This window comes from Enoplosus armatus, chromosome 12 (genome assembly GCF_043641665.1).
Source record: "Enoplosus armatus isolate fEnoArm2 chromosome 12, fEnoArm2.hap1, whole genome shotgun sequence".
Classification (NCBI taxonomy): Eukaryota; Metazoa; Chordata; class Actinopteri; order Centrarchiformes; family Enoplosidae; genus Enoplosus; species Enoplosus armatus.
Genome location: NC_092191.1, coordinates 22,988,677 through 23,007,817, shown reverse-complemented (window position 1 = coordinate 23,007,817; position 19,141 = coordinate 22,988,677). Strand labels below are relative to the sequence as shown.

General features: G+C 41.8%; 1 protein-coding gene across 1 annotated transcript; it reads left to right on the top strand.

Moving 5' to 3' along the window:
* Window positions 1–286: 286 nt before the first annotated feature.
* On the top strand, window positions 287–18,609 carry slc18a2 (solute carrier family 18 member 2). Its single transcript, XM_070916234.1, has 15 exons — window positions 287–419; window positions 3,482–3,815; window positions 8,050–8,108; window positions 8,200–8,283; window positions 9,430–9,522; window positions 10,355–10,444; window positions 10,663–10,706; window positions 12,355–12,415; window positions 13,302–13,397; window positions 14,364–14,442; window positions 16,030–16,081; window positions 16,469–16,532; window positions 16,621–16,740; window positions 17,275–17,408; window positions 18,502–18,609. The coding sequence occupies exons 1-15, from the start codon at window positions 287–289 to the stop codon at window positions 18,607–18,609; spliced, it is 1,551 nt and encodes a 516-aa protein (XP_070772335.1).
* Window positions 18,610–19,141: the final 532 nt, after the last annotated feature.

The window sequence follows — 19,141 nt, the reverse complement described above, 5'->3', positions numbered from 1 at the left end:
GTCCAGTCAGTAGGAAGGGAAGAGAGCATCTCCACTCCACCCCCCCACCCCACCCCCCCAAGCCCCGCTGCTGCTGCTGCTACTACTACTGCTGCTGCTGGTCCCTGCGCGCCTAAGGTAAGACGGCAGCGCTCACTTTGTCACACGTCCCGGGCAGCCTTACCACTGCCACTTGTGCCTCTCTCCAGGTGGACCTGAGTGTGTGTGTGTGTGTGGGGGGGGGTGTTTTTTTTTTTTTATATTCCGGTCTACCTTTCTGGCTCGTGTCGGGTCTCAGCACACCACCATGGGGAGACTGGACGCGCTTCGGCAGTTCCATTTGCTCCAATGGCTCCGAGAGGAGAGACAGTCGCGGAGGCTCATCCTCTTCATTGTGTTCGTCGCCCTGCTGCTGGATAACATGCTGCTGACTGTGGTCGGTAGGTGCTCTCCTGCTTCTCTCGCCTCTGCAAAGTTTAGTTTGTTTGTTTATTTGTTTATTTATTTATTTATTTGTTCGCGCAACAGGTTGCCCGGTTCGCCAACTCTGTCCAAATCTGTAAACATTTGCCCAGCTGTCTTTCGATCCGCAGCGCAGCCTGATCTCCCCACAGCGTCCGATTTGAGCTCAGTTCATCCGTCCTAGATCCGTCTATTAAAAAAAGAATAATAATAATAATATGCTAATATCATATAATAAAGCAACAATAGACTGTAGCCATTATAACATATAAAAACTTAAATTGAAACACCCCCATCTAGAATAGATTAATTAATGAACAAATCAAGTGCGATTTTTAAGGGACGCATGACCGTCCCCTTAACTTCCATGCAATTGAAATAGCAGTTGAAGGTGTTATTTGGGTTGGGGGTTTTGGTTTTCAGTTGGGTTCTGCAGTATTATCGGGGGGGGGGGGGGGGGGGCGCGCAAATGAATGATAGTTGAAGGGATGCTCGTTTAGTATTTAATAGGTTTGCCTCAAATTTGGGGTAAGTCAATGGGTCAATTAATTCATTGTAATATATTAAGGTGTTTTCAACATAATATATATATGTATATATGATATCATTATTAATATATACATTAAGGTAAAATAATGAATGTGCACAATTTTATAGTGTAAGAGTCAATAATGGCCAGCATCAATAGTTCACAAAATTTGGTGTGTGTGTGTGTGTGTGTGTGTGTGTGTCTTTGCCGGATCACATTGTTCATATGACACATTATTACCATTCACCGCACATCTCGGTTTACGCACAGACCTGCGTTTTTTGCAAGCATCTGGCTGGAGCAGAACAGAACTCTGGATCCTTTTTTCTGACGGAAACCATTCTGCGTTATTATTACTGCTCTCATATAAAAGCAGACCTTGACCCTTGATGCAGGATCCCTGAAAAGATACTGAAGTGAATCACTGAAAATAAGACAGAAAATGAGATTGGTTCGTTACATGCAGCCTTTATATATTAAAGATGTCATTTTATAATCATTTAATTTATTTAGATGGATATGTAAAATTCCATGTTGCATCATCAACATTCAATATAAGGCCATAATTAATATGTCTAGTTCATCTTGTAAAATGTTTAAAAGATTAGGTATAGTTTGGTTTACCATGTATATCATTTTCTTTTCTTTGTTGATTTACTTACCGCTGTCAGTGTCAACAGTCCGGCTATTACTTTATAATCTTAAACCTTAACAAACTGTATTAGCAGCCAAACTCGTATATTAAAGTGGTGCGTGTTGTACCAAAGGGTGCACACTAAGTGCTGAGTGATAGGTTTGCCAATCCAGGAAAAGCCTGAAGGATGAAATATTTTTTTAAAGGGTGCTGCGTCAGTCTTTCTTTGGCTCCTTTAATTAATTACTACCGCGGCGCATCTGCACGCTCCCACACTATCTCGAGAGGGAAAATAGCCTGACTGACAAAGCCTGTCAAGGAGCAGCGTCGTGCCAGAAAGATGATGGAACACAATTGTGTCCTTAGTTAAAAAAAAAAAATAGATTACAATAGATTTTGTCTCTGTCATGGGAAGAAAACGGAACCAGTTTCTAGAACGTGGCAACGCACAGCATCATCATTTTGGACATGGATGTAGCTTTGTTAATTGTTTCATATACACAGTTTTTCTTTACATTTTAGTTCTTGGAGAATCCAAAAAGTTTGATTGATTTTTTTATTTTTTTATTTTTTTTTAATACCAGTTCCTCTTTCTCGACCTTGTGATGTCTGACCGAATCAGTCTGAAAAGCCCTAGCTGTGCAAAGGTCTGCATACATCCTCCTTACCAGCAGCTTTGAAATTTGCCCATGAGCGTATTGCTGCCTGTCTGCGTCATGTCATCTGCAGTGCCCCCCCCCCCCCCCCCCCCCCCCCCCCACACACACACACACACACACACATTCTAAATAAAGTTCCACTCACCTACATTAGAATCCAGGGTTGTGTGTTCGCCCGGGTGACCTTAGGCTTTTTGGTTGGCCACTTGTTCTACCATTTGATTAAAGCTGTATGTTGTGGCTGCACCATTCCATCAAATGGAAATAATCCAGATAATGTAATCTGTATTGTTCTACACGCATTTCCCGCAAAACTTCTCCCAGCACACTATCACAGTGGAGGTGAAAGTAAATATTCTCACCTCTTACATCTCTGCAAATCAATATTCACAAGCGAATCCCATTTACTTGCGATGGACTTCATTGGGCGGATATCTGACGCTATCAGCATGGATGTATACCACTAGGGCTAAGTGACAATGGTGGGCCTAATATTTTTTTTTGGGGGGGGGGGGGGGGTATGGTCAATCAACCTGTAACCCATAAGAACCCAGACCCATTTCCCCTCAAAGGACAATTATGGGGAATACACCACAGACCAAGTGGACCACATTGAAGACATTTCTGATGGGGTTTTTTTATACTACCCCTTAATGTCAAAGATCTGTGATGTTACATATACGTTACGTTGGGCGTTTATGGTAGATTTACTTGTTTTATTGTTTTATATTAATTTGTTCAAGAAATATGGTCAAAACAGGTTGACTATACAGGAGACGCTATTAAAGCATTAGAATCGTTAAATGGGTTTTAACTTGCCTTCAGTATCAAAATACAGGCTTTTTGAAATGAGTTGCTTCCTTCACTTGTGTTTACATGTCACACCACCATGACTGTGACATGACCACCACACCAGGATGTTACGTACATGTCTCTGAGGGACTTAATAAGTTGAGATCAAGCACAAAGCTGTATAGGGAAGATTCTGGGGCCCTTGAAGTGTGTGTTAGACTGGTGTCACCGTGGGTTCTTATGGGTTAAATGGTTAAAGAAACCTTGACTTCTTTCTTTCTTTAGGGTAGTGCCTGTAAATCACCCTCCAAGAACCCTCCTTGTTCTCTGCTGACACATGTCGCAGTGGCATCTGGATTAGCATCAGTCAGTGGTCGTGTCATATCTCATTGCATCAGTCTCCTTTGCCTCTTTTATGCCCGCCAGTTCCCATCATTCCCAGCTACCTGTACAACCTAGATGAGTCAACAGATGTGGTGGTGTTGAAGAACAACACCTTGTCGCAGCCTCCGGGAGCCTTCCACAGCATCGTGTCCTTATACGACAACACTGTGAGGTCCTCAGGCTCCAATGCCACAGCCAGGTCTACTGACCTGGTCCCCACGGCCCCCGCCGCTGCAGAGCTGCCGCAGAACTCCTCTGACTGCCCCCAGTCCAGCAGCAAGCTGCTCAACGAGAATGTCAAAGTGGGAATGCTGTTTGCCTCCAAGGCCACCGTACAGCTGATTACCAACCCCTTCATAGGGCCGCTCACCAACAGGTAGGTTTTTTTTGCCGTCATCACTTTGTGGGTCTGTGTGGAGGCTAACATTCGTTAATGTGAGGTTTGCAACTGGGGGAATTAGCAGGTTAAGGATCAAGGCAACCTGGAACATTGTTGTTGCCTTTGTAATAGCAGCCTGGAATACAGTATAGAAGCAATCAAAACCCGCGTAGTTGTCACATAATGATTTTAAACCACAAGCTATTATAGCATATAAATTAGTTTATGTTCTCATTTATTATTTATTATTTTAAGTGACACAGAGGACAACATAAGTATAGATCAATTTTTTAGGGCACTACTTTCCAAAACCCAAAGACATTTACTATTACATAGGACAAAGTAAAAGCAGCAACGCCTCTAAACGTCAAAGCTTGAATTCTTTCACAAGGAGTTATAAGATATATGAGCTTAATAAAAAAATAAAAAAATCAATATAAAAAAAACTAAGATTTGTAGACTTCCTTGTATAAGAAAAAAAAAATTCTTTCAGGTCCAATTCTGTGGCTGGTTCAGAGGAGTTTTATTCACTGCGCAGCGGAGACAGAGGTTCACAGCACACTGTATTTGTCTTTTCATGGTAGCTGTCAAATCGAGTTATTCTACAGCACGGCCAGAGCCAGGCTTAGCCAGTTTCCGGTTTTGGAAAGCGGAAGTAGTAATCATGCAGGTGCCCCCCGCCTTACGAAAGTGGGAACAAACTTTTAAATGAGGCCTTGTAGATCTAATATGAGTGAGCACTTTGCATTGTGGGACACAACACGCGAGGTAGACTGGTCCGATATTTTTTCCCGAATCAGTGCAACATCCGGATGTTTTTGACATGCTGCAATTGGATGTAAGGAAGAGAACTACATGGGGGTTTTTTTTGGGTTCTTTGCACCTTAATTAACACTAAACTGTTGAACAAAGATACGCATGTCTGAATGTGTTCTGAATATACAAATGACTGTCTAGAGAGAAACCCATATTTATTAATTATTGGATAAGCAGTGTATTAGAACCTTAATTCTGTTTCCCCACCTCAAGGGAATAAACAGAGGTTCATGCCACAGCTTCACTTTTGCTAATTGTAACTGATCATATTAAAAAACAAAAAGCCTCAAAGCGCTCAACCTAAAAGTAGAGCTTTTGGTCTCTAGTTGTGTTCGCTCAGAAATCAGGAAGAAACTTAATTGTAAAATCGTGCACAAAGCTATGTGATTTGTGTCTCGATCTGAACTCACAGATCAATCCTGCAGTCTCCCTTAGTCCCTCTGGAGTCTGAAGTGTCATTGCTTTGGTCGTCTGTTTTACAAAAGCGAATACTGCCATGCCGTTGTAGCGTTATGTCTTTACAATTATGTACAGTTCAAACAACCTTGGTGAGGTGACGTTTGGGGATGTTAGCCGCATGAGTGCAGCTTTTATATATGAAAGTCATACATCTGATCATTTTCCACGTAAGAGGTCGGGAACATTTCTGTGTTTTGAAAATTATAGATTAGTGCTAGCAAACCAAGATGACATCACTAAATGTCAACAAAAAATATCAAAATATCAAATATCTTGCCCGAGTTTCCTATGTAGAATTCTGACTTGACTGTTCAGCTTTCTGAACTCCAGACTCAGACTCAGTTTGTTGGCTGTCACTGTGTTATGTGTTGTACTACATCATGCTCTTTCCCACTGGTTACTTAACAAATTGTCCATCGTAACCAATGCAGTGAATCTACAGCATGTAACTTCAGTGTTTAGCTCAGTGTAATCCATGGGAAGATGGTCTTATCTGGCATTTGATATAAATCAGTGTGTGAATTATAAAACATGATGCAGGAAATGTTAAAGAGAAAAAGACAAAACGAATATATACTGGAGAGTGAATAATTACATTTAAAGCAGAATGACAAAGGACAGAGCAAGAGTCTCACAGTGTAACAGGTTTCCTGCTAGCCAAGGGCCAAAATTTGTGTTCAGATCTTCCCTTGTGCTTGGAAAGCCAGCCAGAGGTCAACACAGAATAACATTTATGGCCTTATCTAAGGCAGCATCCAACACAAATTGGAGAGGATGAGCAGCAACAGACTCCCTTTTCGTGTTCTGGGGAGGGAAATCAAATGCTGCGCATGGTAAACACGGCGGCTTTAATGTGGTTTTGAGGGTGGAATGTCACGTCAGCTGCAACAGACCTCATCCAACTGAATCAAACAGAGCGGAATTCCTGATTATGCGCGTTTGCGTGTGCATTTTTCTGCACATTTGTCATGCATGGGTGGCGGCACAAGGGATGAGGTGCAAACGTTTCAGCCAGCATAGAAAAAAACGTAATTTAGTCATTGAGACGGCAAATGTGTTGAGAAGAAGAAATGTCGTTTTTTTTGAGAGGTATTTGGAGTTTTGGAGTGTTCTTTCAAGACAGCTGTAGCCAGCATTTAGCCGCAATTGATGGTACTGCATCTTAAAGCTGCAATACTTTTAAATTAACAAACGGATCAGTTTCGGCTCGGTGGGCCTCGTGCCACAACATTTTTGTACTCTTATCTTAACTTTCTGTTTTCCACACGGTGGGCTCACACGAGCAAACGCTGGGTTTTGGTTTCAGTCTAACCACGGTGACGGGCATTATTAGCTGACTCCATCAACACCAAATGTCTGGAAATAGCTCGCAAGTCGCTGGTGAACTTATTGGAGCATTTAGAAGCTAACGGCGACAGTTATATTTCTTATGACAGGGTGAATAGTGGACTTTCTTTTTTTTTTAAGTGACTTCAGTTGAATGCTAATGTGGCTGCTGGATGTGTAAATTGGTAATTATTTGCTAACCCATTAACCATAAACAACTTTATGCAAATACAATCAATATAATGGGGTAGCAAAAGCATAACTGTGCTCCCCCTAATTGAACAGTGGGGATACATTTGCTCCATTGATCAGGCGGCTGTGATTGTGTTTACAGCTATTACAGAATAATAATGCTGCTTTAATGAACTACCTGTCTGTAGCTGTAGTCACAGAAGCTCACTGCGTGTTCAAAGGTAATGTACATTTCAGTCAATATACTGTAAGAGTTTTGGGCCATAAGTTTGTGAAAGACTGTGAAACAGCATTTTGGGCATCTTGAGACGCCGAGACAGCTTCTACTTCATACCAATCTATTCGGGTTGTTGGTGTCAGTAGCACTAGGCAGATTTAAAGCGGTTTCCTTTCAACATGGACGCCTTCGAAGCTAGACTGGCCAGGCAGGTACACCTTTTAAAGGCACCTCTGCGACCCCTTCCATGAGAGACCACAGGGACAGCCACATGACTCGTGGAGAGGGAGACCGCCGCCACATTTAATAGATAAAAACTGATACATCAGCTCAGCAACGACAAGCTCGTTCTTTTGTACACCCCCCCCCCCCCCGAGGCTGAGTGAAATTCTGCACACTGCACCGTAATGGTTTATTTGGTTGGGCATCTTATAAAAACAATCACCATAATGAAAAACATAATAACACGATAGTTCTGGCCAGGGGGGGCCGAACGAAACAAAACGAAACGAAACAAACAAAGAAACGCTGAAGATGGAAAAAACCACCGGAACAGAGCCAGCCTGCAGATGTGACAGAATGTGGGATAAATGTTCAGGAGAACACTGAGAAATGTGAATGCTCCCAACATTAACGGCTCTCACCTCAAAGGCAGTGTTTAGTGTCTCAGATGGGCACTCAGATATGCTGTAATTTAGGCAAAGAACACAGTGCCATTACTGGTTCTTAGTCACCTTCCCTTCCTGACAGAGGACAATACAAGGCAAGTCAAGCATGTCAGGTATCTACGGGGGCATACAACAGCTCTGATGTGCATGGCAGCCTCGAGCAAGCCTTTTCATGAAAAACGACAGACGTTTGTCACCCGCCTCCGGTGTTTCGGTTAAAATGTCAGGCTGGCACAATTTTCCGCAAATGCTTTGTGTTCACCGTGTTGCAAAGACACCCGTTTTTTTGATCCATCACTTTCATGACGTCGGCTTCCAGGGGAGGATTTCGTATTACTACCCCGAATTGCTCTACCCGCCCTTTTTGACACCTCACATCACATCACTCCTCCTGAAGTGTTTTCCATTTAAATAATAATAATTTTTTTTTAGATCTCAGTGCTTTAGAAAGAGACAGTATGCTGAAAACAATGAATTTCAGCTTTAAATGAATCCATTTATTTCCTGTATTAATAACTGTAAAAAATGTAATTTTTCCTCTTTGCCCCTTTAGAATAGGATACCAACTTCCCATTTTCGCCGGCTTCTGTATCATGTTCCTCTCTACTATCAGTAAGTTCCGGCCAACACGTCTTCATTTTCACAAAATCAGAGTGCCTGCGTCGCGCCTGATGTTTTCTTTGTCTGTGTTTCTGTCGTGAAGTGTTCGCCTTCTCGTCGAGCTACGCTCTGCTGTTTCTGGCCAGATCGCTTCAAGGTGTGGGCTCCTCCTGCTCATCTGTGGCTGGTAAGACCTCCTTCTCTCTGCTCCCACGTGATGACGCTCACATCCTGTCCAGTCTATCCAACTGTTCACTATTCAGTTCATCTGAATACATTCACATACATTCACAACAGGCAACAGGTTCTCTAACAGAAGAGTTAGAGACTGAGCCCGTTCATTGAGATTAGTGCAGCATTATGGTTTGTTTGAAGCCTAAATGTTGCCAGGCTGGCCAACGGAAAAACTGTAGGGTTCCCTGGAGGGAGCATACTGTTGTTTGTAAGGAAACCTAAATACTGTTTCTTGTAGGTTGGTAGCTAATGCTAATATTATCGTAGCTAATGTAGGTCAGGTAAAGGGCATTTAAAAAATTTTTTTTTGCCTAAGACAATATTGAATTTGTCAGATACCCTCCATTTTTGGCTTTAATTCGGAAAACTCAGTATTTTTCTTTGTAACATATTAGGTGTGAAATAAATGATGTGTGCTAAATGGTTCTCTTGCTTGCAGCATGTTGGACTGTTAGACAAGGTAGACATGCAGCAGCACACTTCTATGTTTACCAGTACTGAGTAAAGACTAAAGTCTGTACTAAAGTGTAAAAGCAATGAGTTTGACACAAAATCAATCTTTAAAAGATGGTAACTCCCTCTAAAGTTTGAAAACTTAGAAAGTTAGAAAAATGAAAAGTTTTCTAACTTGTGTGTATGTATATATATATATATATATATATATATATATATATATATATATATATACCATTGACTGTATATAAAGATGGATGACAAAACAGCTCCCCAAAAGTGACGCCCCCCTGGTGGCTGGCTGCAGTATAGATCATAGACCCCGCCCCCTCCATGGTAGCAGATGGGACCAAAAAAAAAGTACCCATCAAATAATGCACTTTTCCAAAAGACCATTAAACTGTGTGTCATTGATCACCTCTGGAACCAAACGGATGACACACTGTAACTCCTTGTATTGTCAATATCAGTAATTAAGTGAGCAAAACGTACAGCTTTCAACACTCCACTACGCTACTTTCCTCACACTTTTGTGGCATCATTTTGTCGTGTAACCCTTGTAGGATTTGTTGCCCTGTATCAGTCACTCTCTGTATGAACATGTAGCGTTTGCACTGCATTATCTATGCAATCTGGGTGTTTTCAGGGATGGGAATGCTTGCTAGTGTGTACACAGATGATGAGGAGAGAGGTCACGCCATTGGGATCGCCCTGGGAGGTCTGGCATTGGGAGTGTTAGGTATGTATACGTACACAGAGCAACCACGAGATGCTTCTGTCAAGGTGACAAACACAGAGTAAACACGGAGTTGTCCGTTGTTGAGCTATTACATATTATTATACCACAGAAATCACAGCTAAATGTTTAGTGTGCTTAATCTGAAAAAAAACAAACAAACATCTGCTTTGACCGGTTGGGTTGGAGAGAGAGAGGGAGAAAGAGGGAGGGGGAGAGACGGACAGACAGACAGGCAGGCAGACAGGCAGAGATGTATGGCAGCACCAGCAGTAGCCATAGCAGCTATAATTATAATAATACTGGAAATATGACTGATAATAGGAGTCACAGCTGTAATACTAGCTGAGATTAATAATAGCAGCTTTAATAGTGACAGAACTACGACTAAACATAATAACTGTAGTGATGAGAGTCAGGCAGGCCCATGGCAGCAGCAGCAGCCAGGCGTACCAGGACCACGATCCACAGCGACCTACGAGTCGACAAATCACAAAGAAACTCCGGGGGAAGAAATAAAGTTAGTAACATGCATTGGACTGTGATGAATGTGTAAAGATGGAGAGGGAGAGGAGGAAAGCTCAGTGCATCATGGGAAGTCTCCCCAGCAGTCTAGGCCTATAGCAGCATAACTAGGGGGGCTGGTCCAGGCAGGCCTGAGCCAGCCCTTAACTATAAGCGTTATCAAAAAGCAAAGTTTTAAGCCTCCTCTGTAACCAAAGACGTACAAACTCTCCATTCTCCAACCAACAAGTGATTTTCGGCTTAATGGGGCCAATTCACGAAACTGCGCCACGATCTCTCCGCAACTGACCACCCAGTGTGTCCTCCACAGTTGGACCCCCGTTCGGCAGCGTGATGTATGAGTTTGTTGGGAAGACCGCTCCTTTCCTTATTCTGGCTTTCCTGGCTGTGTTCGATGGAGGTAAAGTTACATTGTTTCTTACGTCCAAACCAAGAGTCTACTACTGTGCAAGGAACGGTGGGAACAATGTGTGAGCTGAAGACCGCTGAACACATTTTCATCCATTTTCTTTTCTTTTCTTTTTTTTTTTGAAATAATGTCTATTATTTGAGATATCAAAGGCTTACATTGCGTTGATTTCATTGTGTGTGTGTGTGTGTGTGTGTGTGTCTCCACAGCTCTGCAGCTCTTTGTTCTTCAGCCCACCAAGGTGGAGCCAGAGGTGAGTTTGCTTGCCTCGGTAATTCATTTCCTGAAGGTTATTTCACTTCATTAAGACGACCTTTACAGCTGCAGAGCATTTTAAAAGACTATTTTTATGGCACTTTTGCTTCTTAATTGGATAGTAAACACAGGAAGTGTGTGAGTGAAATAGAGAAGGTGGATGTACAGTACTTTGCAGTGCCTGACATTCACCCAAGCAAACAAGGACACTCAATTTAACATTCCGGCTCCAAACTTCAATTCTGCAATTCATTCGACGCGAAAGTTGAAACAACCGACTGCATAAGCACGCGAAAACCTGAATTACGGCTACAAAAGGAAACTGTAATTCGTTGAATGAACCATTTGTCAGATCACCGATGTGAAAATGGAAGACCCCAGTGGATGTGAAGCCCCCACTGTCCGCCTCTCTTTACTTGCTCCTCGGCGTGGAGTTAGACAATGGAGTCACAATTTACATTTGAGGTGAAGCTAAGGCAGCTCCTTGCGCATTAAAAAAACAAAAAAAAATCGACAAACACTCAACAGCCCAAATGTATGATCAAACATTTCTTAATTTATATTAGGGACATGGTAGTAGCAACAAACATGTTTCAGCCCCCATTATCCGTGTCTAATGGGCATCTTTGACAAAAGATGTTTATAGCATTTCCTGATTCCTATATATATATATCTATATCTATATCTATATTTATATATATATATATAAATATAGATATAGATATAGATATATATAGATAGATATATAGATTTTTTTTTTTTTTTAATGTTGGAATAATCCAATTTACCGTGTTGTAAAACACTCTGGGTTATCGGAAATTGTAGCGTAAACATAGAAATGTCTGTAATTGCAAGGTGGTTGGGGCAGGTAGATGTTTGGGGCCGTGAGGCTAAGAGAGGCTTGACAGAGGCTTTCAGTGAACTCATTAGACAGTTTTTGAAGACTAATTAATGACTCCTTCGGGGGGGGGGGGGGGGGAGAAAGAATGCCCTGTTGCTTCTTTTCAGGAGACCCTACTGATCTAATATTCTAGCAGCGATAACAACCAAACAGGACGGCTCGCGGAAGCAAAGTCAGCAGGGGAATTCGTTTCTGGTCATTAGCAGATTCTTTCACCTTTTCGATATATCCTTTGTCTCGGGTATTCTAAAAAAAAAAAAAAACATTCCGGGAGCCTTTTTACACGAGGCATTTCAATGAGGCTCCACAGAGACTTGCAGCAAGACACAATAGTCGCTTTTTCAGCGCTGAACAAGTTGCATTAGGCTCCCGTGGTGTTTATATTCTGCTTCTGGCTTTTCATTTGCTCCAAATAACACGCCAATTCCTTTAAGGGCACTGATATTTTTCCACTTAGATTCTAGAAATGTTATGGAGGGGTTGAGTCTGTCCACAGAAAACAAAACATTCAATTGATTTGTTTTAATTATTTATTCATCCTTTTTTTGTTTGTTTGTTTAAATGAAGGCAGTGCTGTCAGTTTCCATACTTTTAACAGATGTGTTTGGTGACTTTGCCTGCTGGAAATGAATGATATTGTCATTAGAGAGTTTGTGCATCCAATGGTTGGGGGGGAGTTTGGTTGAGAGCTACAGAATAAGCTTTCTGCATTACAATTTTGTTATTTTGCCCTTGTCCTTCACAGAGTCAGAAGGGAACCCCGCTGTTGACACTAATGAAGGATCCATACATTCTAATCGCAGCTGGTAAGAAAACAACAGCGGCACAGTAGATGTGAGGAAACCTAATGTCGCCCCACTCTGGGAGAAGCGCTCGTGGGATATTGCCTTTTATAACCGGCGCTGGGAAAAGAGCAAGGAGTGAAATTGACTTGAATCTTGTTTGTTTTTTTTGTTTGTTTTTTTTGTCTATTGGATGTGTCGGCCAAATACAGAGCCAGCAATTGATTTGTTGGTTCCAGAGCAGGAATACGGCTTGACATTGTGATGTGAAGTGGGTGCCGCGTGTTAAAGAGGGTCATCTATCCATCACAAAAAACACTGAACAACGCTGTACCTTGTACCACTAATATTAGTATTACTAGTATTCTTTAGCGATAATGTTCGTTGTCGCGACATCCATCATTTTCTGTCATCTATCGGGGTCCGTATTGTGGTTGTGGTTGTGGTTAGCACCCTTCTCCCTAGCTGCTTCCTCAAGCTTTTCCTGGGGGATCCCAAGAGGTTCCCTGTCCAGGTGGCATATGTAAGGGTTAGGGTCTCATCCCATGCCGCTATTCTGTAGTTTGGTTGCAGAGTAAGCGTCGTGCATAAAAGTGGATAACAAAAAGAAATTTGAACAGAATTTTACAGGTGTCTTTGCAGACTATGGCTAGGAAATAAACGTGGTCAATATACGGTCACCACAAGTAGGACAATACATTGCATGGGGCGGGGAAATTGCGTCTGTGTGCGAGTGAGCCTTTCCCACCGCGTCAATTACTGTGACGACACAGTAACAAAGAGAGCAGTGTGTGCGGGCAGTCGGGGGGGGGGGGGGGGGGGGTTGTACGAGTAACAAAAAAAGGACCAAAGAACAAAAACAGACCATAATTGACACTGCATCCACTTATCCTCAATCTTCTTCCTCCAGGAGCCATTTGTTTTGGAAATATGGCCATCGCCATGATGGAGCCAACGCTGCCAATCTGGATGATGGAGACCATGTGTGCCAGGAAATGGCAGCTAGGTACTTGCAAAGCTCTGTCCAGTGCTCCGAACACTGACAATACACATTATGCACACAATTGAGCGTATAAAAACACAGATATGTTGGCCACAGACAGCGCAATCCATTTGAGGAACCCACTGAGGGAACCACCTTACACACGTTCTAACCCGCCAAACTCCCTCATTAAGCAGATTAGATATACCTGTGATTTATTAAACTGCCTTGAATGGAATAAACAATTATTAGTTTCAGTCCAGCTGTTCATTTGAGTATTTAAATGAAAAATTCCCATCAAAATGGTTGTCTAGTTCCACTGGTCTGATGAAAGAAAAATCAATACATATAGTGAATGTATTTCTTTTGGCCGTGCCTTTTTTTTTTTTTTTTTTTTTTAGTGTACTGATTTTATTTTGTAGTATAGCCTATTATATTCTACTCTTAGTTGTTCAAATAAATTGTGATTACCACAACCCCCAACAGATTTATATTTATATATGGCTACGAATCCATTGCTTTTTACAAAATATCATCAGTTATTGCTCCGCATTTTCTGGTTTCTCATTTACAAAATATATATATATATATATATATATATATAATATCTTTTTTAATTAGTGACTTGACATAGTGCAAAAGTGTCACTCTTCAATCCTGCCAGATATTTTCTATACAGAGGCTTCCTTCAGGCTTCGGTGTTATTAGTTTGTTCCTCCCGTCCGCTGTGTATGAAGTCTAGGTCTGATAAAAAAAAAAAATAAAAAAAAAAAAGGGGGGCGTGAGTGGGGGGGGAACAGGATATTAGGGTGTCATATGCTGGCAGGTGGAAAACACAAGCCGTCACTACAGACAGTGGAAGATGTACAGCAGCTCAGCGATGAGGCACTGATAGAGATCTGCTTATCTTGGAAAGCCTGCCCACACCTTCAGTCTCTCATCTGTGTGTGTGTGTGTGTGTGTGTGTGTGTGTGTCTGCGTGTCTGCCAGGCGTCGCTTTCTTACCAGCGTCCATCTCCTACCTTATTGGAACCAACATCTTCGGCACATTGGCGCACAAGATGGGGAGGTAGGGAGGGAAATGATCCTTATCTACTACCTCTCTCTCCCTCTGTGGGTGTGATATCTGTTTCCGCTCCTCTAAATGAGTTTTCAGTGTTTTTAGTGTGTGTGTGTGTGTGTGTGTGTGTGTGTGTGTGAGGCTGGCTTTATTGAAGCTATTGCTGATGCAGGGCCTCCATAATTTCTGTGTGTACCTGTCTTTCCCTGGAATGGTCTTTGGGTTCGTACATTCAGAACGCTCTCTTGTTGAGTATCGCCATTAAAGAAACTCAATTTCCCAACTTAACCATATCAAACTAGCACCGCTTCCACTGCTATTGACACGACCACCGCTACAGCTTCTGCTGCTTTGTGCCAGTGCCGCCGCTGTTACAGCTAATGGAGCGGATGTCAGAGCATTTCGCAGAACCCAATGAAGCTGTTGCGTGAAATAAATCGCGCGCAATGTGGTACAATTGTAAAGCAGTTTTGACATTTTGACGTATCGCTTTTCTCCACCCAGAATCCAGCTGCCTCGATCTCTCCAGTTTTAGATACATTAAGAAATGTACATTGCAGAGACGAGTCAAAGGAGCCAAATACGATGAGTTTTAATAGGACCATCGCAGGGCTCCACCTCTTTATGAATGTAGCCTTTTTGGAGCCTTAATGCTTAAGCGACTTTCACTATCTCATAATATTCCCCTACTTTGAATGTATTACACCTCATTGTAATACACTTTAATTCCAGCTCCTAATGCAATGACACCAAGAATGACTACTTTTGGATCTTTGGGAAGTGTCATAATGGAACAGTTCTTGTTCATGCATTTATTTAAGTTTTGCCAAGAAAAAGAAGGAAGAACTTTAGCTGTATTGTCTTCGATATAGAGTCTTAAAAACTCATATGTCACCGATGAGTGGCGTTAAGCACTAAGCAATGAGGTATAATGTCATATTCAACCCATGTAGGGGAATATACATTGCTTAACAAATTTAATAGACCACCTGTCATAAAAAGGAGAAAACACAAATATTTTAGAAATCTGTCAAAAACTTGTTTCAAACTAAAAAATTGTATTGTTATTTACACAAACTGGAACAACTAAATAGTCCTTATTCACATATATTAACCAAAAATCTTAACATTCTGTACGACCTCCTTTGGCCCTGATAACAGCTCGCATTCTTTGCAACCACTAAAACAAATGTTTCTGTTCAGGAAGTAAATAACTGTAATCTGGCATCTCAATCAAAAAATAATAACGTGCTTTACTATTTTTTTCTGCTTTTTTTGTAAAACAGTAAATTTGGATTAAAAAAAAATGGATAACAACAATAATTCTATTTTAGCATTAAAGATATCATTTTGATTGGCTTGCACATACTGGTGGATTAACCATTACAGAGACATCAAATATTTTGGTCATCAGCAATACTGTTCATTTAGGGCAGCGGGGGCAAACACCTCACACTGGGTGGGGGGTCCAATACATTCGTCAAGCACTGTATGTTACACGCATGTGAAACAAACTGGCATCCTGATTATTGCAGTTGGCTGGAGAAGAAGTGTCTTAGACCAGGTAACAGTGCCCACGTCTTCTCTCCTCCACAGGTGGCTTTGTGCTCTCATTGGAATAACGGTGGTTGGAATTAGTGTAATATGTGTAAGTATGACCGTCAGCGTCACCTATGGGACGTTTGATCAAAACTAAATGTTGCTGTTTAAAATAAGCCTAAAGTCTAAAGAGGATGACGTATACATTAAAGCTACAGTAGACAATATTATTGAATTATAATTTTGGCCATCGCGGGCCACTAACAATATCTATTTGAAGGGCTCCCCTAAAAAAAAAAAAACCAGACAGATAGATATTGTTAGTGACATGCAATGGTCAAAATGAGTTATTTCAACTGGAATTATAATTCAATTATTTTCCCTACTGTAGCTTTAATATGCGTTTTAAGATTCAATGAAAACGCTCGAATGTAATACATACAAATGTATTCAAACTGAATAAACAAACAAATACATTTTTCTGATGTTGTTCTAGGTTCCATTTGCCACAGACATTTATGGTCTGATTCTCCCGAACTTCGGTGTTGGTTTTGCTATTGGTAAGTCTGCTAAATTAAATACAGTGCTAAACAAGTATGTCGCCCCCCCCGCTGAACTATAACGGTGTTGTTGTTTGTGGTGTTGCAGGCATGGTGGACTCCTCTATGATGCCTATAATGGGTTACCTGGTGGACCTGCGGCATGTGTCTGTTTACGGAAGCGTGTATGCCATTGCTGACGTGGCTTTCTGCATGGGATTTGCTTTGGGTAAGCGCCGGCCCCCGAAACACAAACACCTTAGCGACGCCACAGGATCCAGATTGTGTCACCTCGACGGCGTCCAATCCCGGGGGAAACCCTAAGGAAATTTGTCTGGCATCATTGCGGAGCACTTAATTCTTGAAAGAAAATGTCCCACCCTGATTCATTGTTATTTCAGTCCAGATCCTCCTTAGATAAATGTGTTAATATACAAACAAAATATTACCCCCCCCCCCCCACCCCACCCCCCCATCCATATTAGCCCAAATACTACAACCTAATTTCTAAGATTTTAAATTTACATTCGGCCATTTTTGTTTACCGTTTTTTTATTATTATTATTATTAGCCTATTGTTACCCCATTATTACCAAGTTATTACTGAGATGACATGATGTGTTTTACTACAACCATGTCAGTACCTCTATATTATGTACATACCCTAATGTTACCCTAATGTTACCGATACATTATCTTGTCAGTACAGAGTTGCAACAAACCAATCTAAACCAGTACGCGATCTGTGCTCTACTGGCTGCAGGTCCGTCTATCGGAGGATCCGTGGCTGAGAGTATCGGCTTCCCCTGGCTGATGACCATAATCGGAATAGTGGATATTTTCTTTGCTCCTCTTTGCATCTTCCTCAGGAATCCGCCGGGACAAGAGGAGAAAATTGTAAGATTCAAAAACACACTCGAACGCGGGCAACCAAATCCTCCGCACAAACGCGCAGAGATCTTGAAGCCAGGGAAGGCGAGGTTGTCTTGGCTTGCGATAATGAGTTGTGCAACTCCCAACGCTATTTTTTTTTTTTTCTTGCATTGCCTTTAAGTCCGAATGGAATTGCTCCGACATTGCTGAAAAATCCACAAAAAGTCACACTGGGTGCGCTGAAATGGCATATCCATGTCCATATTGTTTCTAATCATGTCTGCTTTTAAGAGGTGATAACGTTAAAAAAAAGAAAAGGGGGGGGGGGGGGCGGGGGGGGGGGAGTGCAGATCATCATGTCTCAGAGCATCATGTCTCAGAGCACGGGACACTGAGGGACTGACCAAAATGTCCAATCTAATGACAGTGTCTCATATAAACTGTGTTGTCAGTGTCACCTCTACTTCTAAGTTATAATGTTACAAAGAATACAATGTACTTTTACCAATCCCATTATCAAACAAGGATGTTGATATTGGACTATTCAGCCAAACACCCCCCCCCCCCCCCCCCCCCCCCAAATTAAAATACAGTACTGCTAACTAGACTTTAGACTGGTCTTGTTGTAAGGGCACAGCTAAGCCACCATCACACAAAAAGCCCTTCTTATTATTATTTACTCCTCGACACGAGGTGATCACGTCTCCTTTTCTTAAGTGACAAATGAGGAAATCCCCCGATAAATGATAATAACTTCATGTAGACACAATCAAGTGACAGTTGACAGGTTGAGATGTAAGCTACATGTAACCATTTCAATTGTTTGGGTCAAAATCTTCCTTCTGCATATAAAGGAAATGACGGACTGTTCCATGCAGTGTTGGAGCTCCTGAGTAAACGATAGAGGAGTCTCGAAGGCAATGCCAGGGAGAAAAAAAGAAAAGAGCCTTCCCTGAGGTTTCTGTGTGTGTGTGTGTATCTTGTCTAAATAACATCACAATATAGGGTCATAGAATTAATCCTCAAACCTGGTGGTTCTGGGTTTTACTCGGTAACAAAAAGGTCTTTCACTCAGGGAACCGAAAACAACACTTGTTTCCAACAATTGTCTTTTCAGGCCATTTTGATGGACACCAACTGCTCGATGAAGACGAGGTCCTACTCCACACAGGGGACGTACTACCAGGGGGAGAACATGGATCCGGAATATGACGATTACGATTAACAGGACATCAGCCGTGCCAGGGTAACCCTTCAGAGGATATATTTTGTTGTACAAAAAAAAAAAAAAACAGGAACACCAGAAGAAGAAAAAACAAAAAACAGCCAAGATATTTCCATGTAGAATGTCCCGCGTTCAGTCTTCACTATTCGGTGTCCTCTTAGCAGTCGTACTGGGGCAAACCAAAGTTGTTCTTGATCCGTGGTTTGCAAGCGCGTTGTGTGAGAGATATATATTTATTTATTTTTTTGCCGACAGCCTTATACAGTAGAGAGTCGTGTCAAAAAGCACTTTTTAGGCAGTAGGAGAAGTTTCGCTTTGCTGGTTTATTTGGAGTACAAATCTGTCTTAATTCACGTGTCAGCCATTAAATGTTACACCCCTGTCTAGTGTATGTCCATGATACTGTCCAGAGAATTCTTACCAGTGGGTCTTATATTGGGTAATTGTGTGGTACGTCAAGAAGTTGTTTAACTTGTTTAAAATCCAAGACGAGCCCAACTGTTCTGGCTGAACTGCGCGGGGGGGTGGGGTG

Excerpts from the sequence above, each read along its gene's own strand:
- slc18a2 (XM_070916234.1), top strand. The coding sequence starts at position 287 with ATGGGGAGACTGGACGCGCTTCGGCAGTTCCATTTGCTCCAATGGCTC. Across the intron at positions 10,445-10,662 it reads CCTGGCTGTGTTCGATGGAG|CTCTGCAGCTCTTTGTTCTT; the intron begins GTAAAGTTACAT and ends GTGTCTCCACAG. Across the intron at positions 16,533-16,620 it reads CGGTGTTGGTTTTGCTATTG|GCATGGTGGACTCCTCTATG; the intron begins GTAAGTCTGCTA and ends GTGGTGTTGCAG.